Raw genomic sequence first — 10,002 nt, 5'->3', positions numbered from 1 at the left:
GATAAGTATTACATGACACGGGGAATTAAGTGCTAACCAAACATTTTTTTTTTTAATTTTTATGGAAATTTCATTATTTATAATATCCACAGTTGTGTTCAATTTTCAAGTCATGGTTTTCTTTCTTGGCTCTTAAACGCTCAACACTTACTATGCTTCTAATTATCAAACGTTTTATTGTGGGCACATAAAAATCATGCATGCTTACTATTGTAAATTGTAAAATTATTTTATGATTCATGGTAATGTTACATTTAAATCTGCTAATCACAGATACTTTGTTATATAAAAGCCCTTCACCGGAGTAATTGTATGTATGGTGAAAAATTCTCGAATGGAACGTAAAATAACATTACAATTAATCTTTTTTTCTCAGCTTTTACCAGAGATAAAGGTAAGAAAAACTGTATTTTAAAATAGGAAGGGACATCTATGTTGTATACCATCCTTACCATGTCATATATGAACAACCAGACGAGCGAATAAACTTAGTTCAACCTTTACTCTTAGAAAAGAGTTCTACGCAAAATGAACAAAGGATTAAAATATTAATCTTTATTCATAAAACATATTTATTGATGAATTTAAATTCTTTCAACATATATGTTCAAATAATACAATATGAATGAAGCTGTGAAATAACAAAATATGAACACTGACATGACATACATGTATAAAGTATTTGATCTTTCATATCCTTTTAGATTTATATTACATTCTTAATAACTAATAAGGTTTACAAACTTAGTTAAAATAAGGTTTAGAAAACTTCATTAGCTTGAAATAGAGTATATCCTCTGCTCTATCCCCTTTAAAGCTTGTTGCATTAACTTATAATAATTAACATGAAAAAATAGTTTATTGCTGTGAAAAAGAGTTGCAAGAATTTACGTCATCAAAAAGAAGATGTTAAACAATAATATTAGTAATAATTATCGAAAAGAAGTTTGATTTTACATCTTTTTTCATTGAAAGACTGATAAAGCTATTTGTCAAAGCATACATACTTTTTTGTTACATATTGAACATTAACAAATTTATCTACATTTTCGATGTTCATCTTCTGTGCATATTTTTCCCCAGTGACCAAGCTCTTGCATATTCTTTTGATTTTTGAGATCAGTCAATCATTGTAATTCAGTGCACTATTTCTTAACCTTGCATCATTTACACTTTCCTTGAACATAAGCATTTTCTGTGAGTTTTACTTGACCCACTGCAATAAAATTGTTCATTTCAAGCAAAGATGTGAACAAAGTAGGCAAAGTATATACAGTCCATGTTTTGTTTTAGCGTGGTCTCAGTTTTCTGGTTCGTATGGACTTGGGACCACCTCACAAAGAAGCTGAACTCCCGTTGTTAACCCCTCTGAAATAGTTAATTAATTTGGTTTAAATTCAAATTTTACAACGAATTATGTTTCACTGATGGTGTTTGGTCTTTTCTCAGTTTCATAAAAAAGTACTTTCAAAAGTATTTCACAAATGAATCATTAAATACTTATTGAATAATTTTAAACAAATATTGCAATCTTAATAAAAGAATACAGAAAATACGATTCGAATGGTAATAACTTTAGAAAGAAACATTGTTAAGTTTTGTTATACATGTATTTAATTTACTTTCTTTTGAAACTCGATTGTGAAGTATTTTGCCTGTATGAAAAACTATTCATTTCTTACCAAAACCTTTAATTTGGAGCTTGAAATAGACGAACGGAAAATAAAAGAGGAGTCCTCCAATAATGAATAAGAACGCATAAAGGAGTTCAATTTGTGGATCTTCTATGATTGGTCCAATAACAAGGTATATAGCGATCAGCACAAAGAGAATGGGAATCACAATAGGAACCTAAAATTACATCAAATACAAATATCACGAAAAACTTTACATTAAAATTAACTTCATTTTTTATACTAGCCATTAAAGATTATTCCGTAATTCTTCAAAACATTTAAAAGAATCTTTTGATCTGTGATTACTGCCTAAAATATTTTACCTTAATAGGCCTCTCACATCTTTCTTTGTGAACCGGAAGATGATGAGGCACGTGACAGTCAGACCATAAAACAACCAGGCGGAAAAAACTAAAGAAGTCTACCAGTGACCCAATGTTTCCAGGTATTATCATAATCAGGGAAATCACAATCTAAAACAATGAAACAAACAACCAAAAACTAAAGAAGTATTCCAGCAATCCTGTGTTTCCGGGGATTTGATATCATAATAATGGAAATCACAATCTAGATCAAATTTTAAAAATATTAGAGGTACTGTAATCAATGAGCTCACTAAATAATACCCCTAATATATGAATATAATGGCAGTGTCCATGTTTTGCTATGGGAAACCCAAAATATGTGTCGGATCAAAAAGTAAAATAGGAGGTGCACAATGGCATTTTTTAATAAATATTATGTGAAAGTTTCATTTCATTTCATTCAGCAGTATGAGAGGAGTTGCGGATATGAGATGGGTACCCCAAAGCGTACCAAACAGACGGACAGACCGATTACTTTATACCCTCCCGCTTTTCAAGCGGGGGTATATAAAAAAAACTCAAATAGTAATCGTACAAGTAATACAGTATCGCCTGTATTATCATCATTAGGAAAAAATGTAAAGAAAAATCAGTAAATGAATGAATTAAAAAAAAAGCATTTAAATGATAATAATCCCACTCTAACACAAGTGATGAATAAGTAATCCAAAATACAATTCAGAAAGTGAAAGGCAAGCATATTCATGAAGTCATCTCACTCGTACTTACTGTAAATATCACCGAGGGAAATGGCGTAATATTTACAATGCACGTATGACAACATCTCTGGAAGGTGTCCTTCTCTACCAGCTACATACACAACTCTAAAAATGTGAGAAATACATTATTTATTAAAGAATCCGCAAAAAAATATAGAGATTAGTCTTTCATTTATTAAACATTTAAGTCTTTTCTTTATCAAACATTCCGTAGTTTGATTATACCTTCCACCACCAAACAAAGTTCCATTTGCAGCACCAAACGTGGAGAACAACACGGCTAGAGGCATCAATGCGGCAGCTGCTCCTAGGACGCGGTCACCCCAGGTCTGTAGAAACATGAATATTGTATACATTGTATTATTATTAAATTTTAGTATTTAAAAAATCAGAGTATGAAAAACATACTAGGAATATAAAAAATTTCAATATGTTTTGAAGAGATGAATTGCGATTATAGAGAACTTTATATTCTAGATACACACCACAGCCACAGCCGATGAGTTCAGAAGCTCCGTTGAAGTCATGACGGTGAGATAGGAGATGTTGACCAATAGATAAATGATGGTGGTGATCATCACACCCAGAACGTTAGCTCGAGGAAGGTTTCTGTGCAAATAGTTTGAAAGGAATAGAGGAAAGAAAAATGTTTCGGTAAAGTTCTCCAAGACATGGCCTATCCCATACAAAGATACATTTGTTGTACATCTCTTTCATTTTTGGACATTTGATAGAACATTCGTGGGCCAACTAACAATTAAATTGCTTTTACAATCCAGATTACCTCAGCTTTTCCATCGTCAACTATGCCAAAATAATGGTTTTTAGTTTTTGAAAAAAGTTGTATAACTCGCACTTATTGATGCTATTGTATTTGGAAAATTTTTAATTTCGATGTGCCAAAGTTTTTAAAAAGTAAAGTATTTAAAATTCATCCACTTTAACAGGAAAAAGACATCACTTAATCTTTTTTCTTAAAGAGAAGGCATTAAAATGAATAATACTGAAAATATTCTACGTATAACTTTAGAAATTTAAGACGAGTATGTGACTTAGGTCGCAAATGAGGTTATGTGTTGATTGCAATACTTTGACAGTGGAAAAATTCTTCATTAATATCTTACATACTTAGCTGGATTTTTTATTTTTTTGTAACATAATTCAGGTTATTCCTGTAAAGGAAAACATTTTATAATGGGTTGTTTTATGATTGTATTCATATGTGTTTTAGGGTTTTCAACAATAAACTACCATCATGTAGAAAAATTTGGAAAAGAGCTGCAGTTTATAATTCTAAATGCATAAAAAATACAGTATAGTATTGTGTTAATTACAGGAAAAAACAGGTTTTTAAGGGGGAAGTTTTAAAGGTTCATACTCACCAGCCATCGAAGCCCACAGTGCGTTGAAAAACGCCAGAGCAATGCTGGAAGGGGAGGTCGTTGTGCCATCAAAACTGTTTTCAAATTGAGACTTTTCCTTTGGAGACACAACAAATGTTATTCTTTTAATAATTTACTCTTGGAAATTAACTCAAAAAAGATTCTAGGTTCATCTAATAAACAGGTCGTACCTTGAATGAGTTTGACATTCCTCCGACAACAATGACGACAAGTGCTATTAGTTTACGGCAGTGAAGAAGACCTGGTTTTCCCTGCCAGTGTTGTACTGTAACTGTTGATGACTCCCAGGGATACTATTGTAATAAATTAGTAATAGTAAAGTGGTTTGGGAAATGTTCTGGAATTGTCCAACCCAACCTTTGGGGAAGATTTGCCAATCAACGTTACATGTACTTTTTAAAAAGAGTTCACTAATTATTGATTTAATTGTAGCTGATTTTTTTCATATTATTCGTTGTTGTTAATTTATCAATGTTGTTAATTCATTATTCAGATAGGACCCGGTTAAACAATCCAAATTTTATAGTTGTCATTGTTATGGATAGTCCGAAGTTACGTAAGTTTTGTTTATTTTAAATGAAAAGGGAATTCTGGGAAAGTAAAATTTAGCAAACCCAATTATTTATCATTGTACACAGTTAAAATGTTACACTATCAAGGAAATTATTCATTTAAATAATAGAGTATGTTCGAAATAATTCATCTTATAGTCATGCGGTGAATCGAATGTCAGCACAGGTATATGTGGAGGGAAAAAATAACCAATGGCAAGAGCAGCAACAATTTTCATCGGGATGACTGGGGATCCACAATACGGGAAAAAAGGGAGCCATATTTGCCAAAAATCAGACAAATGATAGCCATAGAGGAGGTTCGAACCACCATGACAGATGTCCACGCGAACAGGAAGGCAGGAAACTCTCCAAGAGCCTCCTTAATGTACACATACTCCCCACCAATTTCCTTATGACAGTTCCCAACCAGGTACACAAAGAACCCAAAAAAAGAAAATTTATGAGAGAGGTTGGACTTCCCCCCCTTTTAAAGCTGTTGGGTTTTGGGGAAATAACCCAAATTAAGAAATGGGAAAAAATAATTCATGTACAGATTAACAAAAGAAATTATACCTAACTATCTTTATGGTACAAGGATTGTTACTAGGTTTAATATTTTAAATCAAGGACAATATAAACCCATACCAAGCAAGGCTAAGAACCACTGGCTACCCAACAACAAGGCTTAGCTTAAAACCCCCCCGTCCAACACGCTTTTTGGGATATAAAAATTCCAGATCCTACAAGCAAAGTCAAACCACAGTTACATAATGTTTTGAATTGACATTATATTTTGTTTGAATTTCGGGAAAATTGAAAAGCAATATCAACATGTGTATATGCGGGAAAAATAAAAAAATTTACAAGACATATATTTTTCTTCAGAAAAAAGTACGTTCACCTGTCTATCATCAATTATGTTTAAAATAAATTTATCAAATTAAAAGGGAAGAGTATAAAATAATTGATCTTTGTAAAGTAACCTGTTTTATGAAATATTAGTTATTATCAAACAGAACTCAAATTGTAACATTAAAAACACACAAGTACATGGATCAGCAACATTCCCTGCACCACGCAACTCTCGATGTTGTGTTTTATTACCCTCTTGTAACGGTTACTTTGTTTTAAATTAGTTTGCATGTCAACTGCTATTTTACCTATGATGGTGCCGACTATCAGAGAGGTTCCGCTGATGAGTCCGACATTTTTCTTCATTTGGACCCTCTGGGGCATATACTGACATCACTAGTGTCCTGCGACTCTGAACTGCTGTCAAATATCTTTTTTTTTTTTTCTAATTACTCCTCCATTCGTTTCAGAATCTACCATTTTTAAAAAAACGATTTTTAAAGTTTATTTTCAATATTAGGCTAAAACAGTTTATAATGTTAATCTTTGGTTGATTTTTTTAAAAAACCTTTTTAATTGCTATTAGAAACTAACCTCCCACCTCAAATTCAGTTTCTAATGTCGTCAATTATAGTACAAAGAAATAGATATGAATATATATGACTGAACATAAAAATCTTTTTGAAATTTTACTTACTTTCATATGCCTTATTTTCCATGATTCAAGAATTTATTTATGAAGCCATTTAATACGCGTTAATACAATTTGTGTTTACTTCGGAAAAACTCGTCATGTTTGATTTGTGGGGTTTATCGGCATTCCGGTAAATAAGGTGACAGTCTTTAACCCAACATCTACCCGAATAAATTGGTCTTGGACGACTTTTAAACATTTTCATTATCTTGTACATCGCTGTTCTTATCAAAACGGGGAAAAGGGGGGTTTAGTAATAAATAGTCATTGTAAACAAAAAAAAAAGGATTTTGCATAAATTCGTAGTGATAAACTTAATCACCTAAAAATTTTAAAAAAAAAAAAGAAAAGAAGATAAAATATCAGTTACGAATATCCCGATCATATTTCCTCGTTTTTAGTGAATTTAAATTTTCAATACATTTGAAAATCAAATCATTTAAATGTTATTGGAACAGGTGATTTTTTGGAGTTGCGTCTTGAAATTTCAAAGGAAGACTCTTCCATTATTTATTTGTTTGCTTTCAATACATTTAAAAATCAAACCATTTAAATATTATTGGTAAACTATGTGGTTTTTTGGAGATGCATCTTGTAGGATTTTAAAGGAAGGTTCTTCCATTATTTATTTTTTTGGTTTATTAGATTTTATACTTCGAACTGATATACATGTAATGAAAATAACTAAATTCCGATCAGTATGAAAGAAAACCCACGGCAAAAACATGCATCTTCCGAAATTTCGGGATGAATAAAAATAACCCTTTTTGCTGTTCTAACATAGGTCTCCACGTCTGCGACAAGACTCAGAAGGGTCGATTTAACTTTGATAGTATTTGATGAAAAGGTCATTGTATCGACATAGTAGTTGCAAAATGATAACTTAATCTAAATGAGACTATTGATGATTTTGTTTCATAAACATGTTTGATAATTATTTACTTCGTTTTGGGAAATTTGTTCGTTGTATAGAATAAGTACAATTTTTGATTTTTTAAAAATAATTGTTTAGATATTCCTAAATGTTGTCGTTTTCACTCATTTTTCAAAAAATAGGGTGATCTTTGAGAATTAAACATTGATGCTTTTAAATGTTTCTTTAAAATAATGTGAACTACCCCCAACATGATGTCTATCACATTTGCTATGTGTCTTACAGTCAATAAAGCCTAATCACTGATGATTTGTTGAATTTTGGCAAGTGTACATTGGTTGTTGTATGTCTTTTTCGCCAAGGATGGTAACCATTTTTGATGCTCATTGTATCATTTTTTAATTGAAATACACTTGTTCATGTGTGTATAAAACAGACATTGGTTGCTGTAAATTTCACATATATCATTTAATATATTTTGGTGATATTATCAAGTTTTGGCAGCTTTATTGAAGCGTTTAAGTTCAATCTAGATTACTTGTTTCTTAAACATTCATTTTAATGCAGTGTCTCGAATAGTCCTTGTTTTCGAGCTTCCCACCATGAAACTATGTGATTAAAAGTGGTCACATAAACTGTTATCAATTCATTAAAGATTCAATAATGAGAGAAAGTCAAGCTTAATGTCATATGATTTCTATGTTGTATGTCATAGTGCGCAGGACATTATTTATTGAACAGCCCTCGTATATTCATAATCATATGACACCTTTCTCTGTCAATGTATATTCTAGTTCACGTTAGGCGGTTGATTGTAATTTATAAGGGGTAGATTGGGCGAACAAAGTTTTACATAGGAAAGTATTAATTTTTTATTTGCTTAGGTTGAGGGGGTGGTAAGGGAGCACAATTGGTTAAAAAAATAACCAGAAGCATAAGAAGCTACAGTCCTGCTATCCCACAAGTTGACATGGGATGGGATCGGATAGGATTCTGAATTGAGGATTTCTCACAAATATTCTCGTCGAGAACAACAAAGCCAGGATTATTCTAATTTTTTGACGCATACTCATACTATGTATGTTCAAATCAGTCTTTTGAATGACGTAGGGCCATATAAATACATAAATCTTTTACATACTGGTAAGTACTTGTACATGTACATGTTAGATAGGGGAAAATCTAACAGCAGGTCCATAGTTACTCAGGTGAGCACTGAAGCAATTGAGTCTCTTGTTCCAGCAAACCCATGCAATCCATTGCCACCGCCAGAAAATGGTGCAATTAGTTGTGCTGCATGGCTGTTTGGTCAGCTGTGTACAATGCAGTGTCAGGAAAAATTTGATATCCCGTATGGCGTAAGGAGTAGAGATGGAAGTTCGAATTTCAATGGTCAGTTTGTATGTTCACACATTACTGGGCAGTACGTTCCGACAAATGTTGTTCCCAATTGTACAGGTAATATATTTGACCATTAATTTTTTTTGTTGTTGTTTTTCCTTGTGGGGTTGCATTTTAAAATTTTTGGTTTGTATTTTGATCGTCAATAAATTCACCTATATAAATTATCTTTTAACTATTATAGAAGTCCGAAAAATCGACTATAGTCGTCTTCCAAGTGAATTTTTCTATTTTGCTGGTGACTGCAATGATGCAAAAACAATTGTCCAAATAAAAGAAAACTTCATTAATGTTATGGCACAGTTAGAAAAGAATGGATGGGGAGGTGTCTGTCCGGATAATAATCAATGTCACGTTAATAACACGGACGTAACATGCGGACCACTTACAGGGAGACGTAAACGATCAGCAGATGGAGAAGGAAAAGCGCGTAACATTCCATACAATCGCACATCCGAAATAAGGGTTAGTTTTTTTGTGGAGACTTCTTGGAAAAATTTTGAATCTTCGAATGAAACTTTTTACTCCATGGAAGAAATTCAAAAAAGAATATTTGACAACATCAAAAAATTGGCAGAAAACGGATCGTTCAATGTTGGCGGTTTGGATCCAGATATAGACTCCTTTTCCTCTGGTCTAAGTGACCCTGAATGTCCAGAGGGAACAGCAAGAAAACAAAATACAATGAAATGTGGTAAGATGTCATTATGAAAAGCTTAAATTATGCAAATTGTTTTATAGTATAAGAGAGAATGATATTGGTAATATGTTTACGTAGACATAGTATTTTTTATGATTATATGATATTGTTTTGTTTCAGTTCCATGTTCTGTTGGCACCTTTCTCGATAAATCAAACCTATCACAGCCTACATGTAGAAAGTGTGTGTACAATTAGAATGTTTTTTAACAAAGACACAGCCACATGTACACAATGTCAAGTGATACATTTTTTCCATTTTTATTGAAAAAGCAGCTGTCAATCTTTGTCAGAATGTTTAGGTACATGTAATTAACAGAAATATTCATGTATAAAGTTGAAAAGTCGTGTTTTCAAGCTAGTTGATATGGTATGTCTTGTAAAAAATCAAACTGTCCAAAAGTTCCTTGGATTTTTAAAGTACATGTATATGTAGAATTAAATCCATGTTCTTCTTAAATACCAGTTATACATGTACATGTATAATGAGCCTTAAATGTCGAGTTGAAGGCCACAATAAGTGTTTTCTTCTTTTCACGTAAAATATATTGAACAAATCCTTCCCCATACGAATACAAAAATAGGTCTGCTTATAAAGGGCCGCAATTGGTACTCATGAGAATTCCAATGAATTGTAGCAAAACTTCGTCCCCAAAAACTACATATGTCAGTCAGAGACTTAAACATATTTTTCATATCAACTTTACAGTTCTTAAGTGTATATACAAATCAGATTTTTTTTTAACAATTTTATGTAATTTTTCA

General features: G+C 32.0%; 1 protein-coding gene and 1 pseudogene across 1 annotated transcript; one reads left to right on the top strand and one right to left on the bottom strand.

The window, feature by feature from the left end:
* Nucleotides 1–827: 827 nt before the first annotated feature.
* Nucleotides 828–5,963, bottom strand: LOC134261767 (b(0,+)-type amino acid transporter 1-like; annotated as a pseudogene).
* A 2,743-nt stretch (nucleotides 5,964–8,706) lies between these two features.
* Nucleotides 8,707–9,435, top strand: LOC134261766 (uncharacterized). Its single transcript, XM_062744166.1, has 2 exons — nucleotides 8,707–9,232; nucleotides 9,359–9,435. Exons 1-2 carry the CDS (start codon nucleotides 8,833–8,835, stop codon nucleotides 9,433–9,435), a joined length of 477 nt encoding a protein of 158 aa, XP_062600150.1. The 5' UTR covers nucleotides 8,707–8,832.
* Nucleotides 9,436–10,002: the final 567 nt, after the last annotated feature.

This window comes from Saccostrea cucullata, unplaced genomic scaffold (genome assembly GCF_032062105.1).
Source record: "Saccostrea cucullata isolate Sc308-1 unplaced genomic scaffold, CSIRO_AGI_Scuc_v1 ctg11173, whole genome shotgun sequence".
NCBI lineage: Eukaryota > Metazoa > Mollusca > Bivalvia > Ostreida > Ostreidae > Saccostrea > Saccostrea cuccullata.
The sequence above is the reverse complement of the archived record's forward strand: the minus strand, read 5'-3'. Positions and strand labels throughout refer to the sequence as shown.

Coding starts and splice junctions, on each gene's coding strand:
- LOC134261766 (XM_062744166.1), top strand. CDS start 8,833: ATGGCACAGTTAGAAAAGAATGGATGGGGAGGTGTCTGTCCGGATAAT. Junction 9,233..9,358: donor ACAAAATACAATGAAATGTG/GTAAGATGTCAT, acceptor GTTTTGTTTCAG/TTCCATGTTCTGTTGGCACC.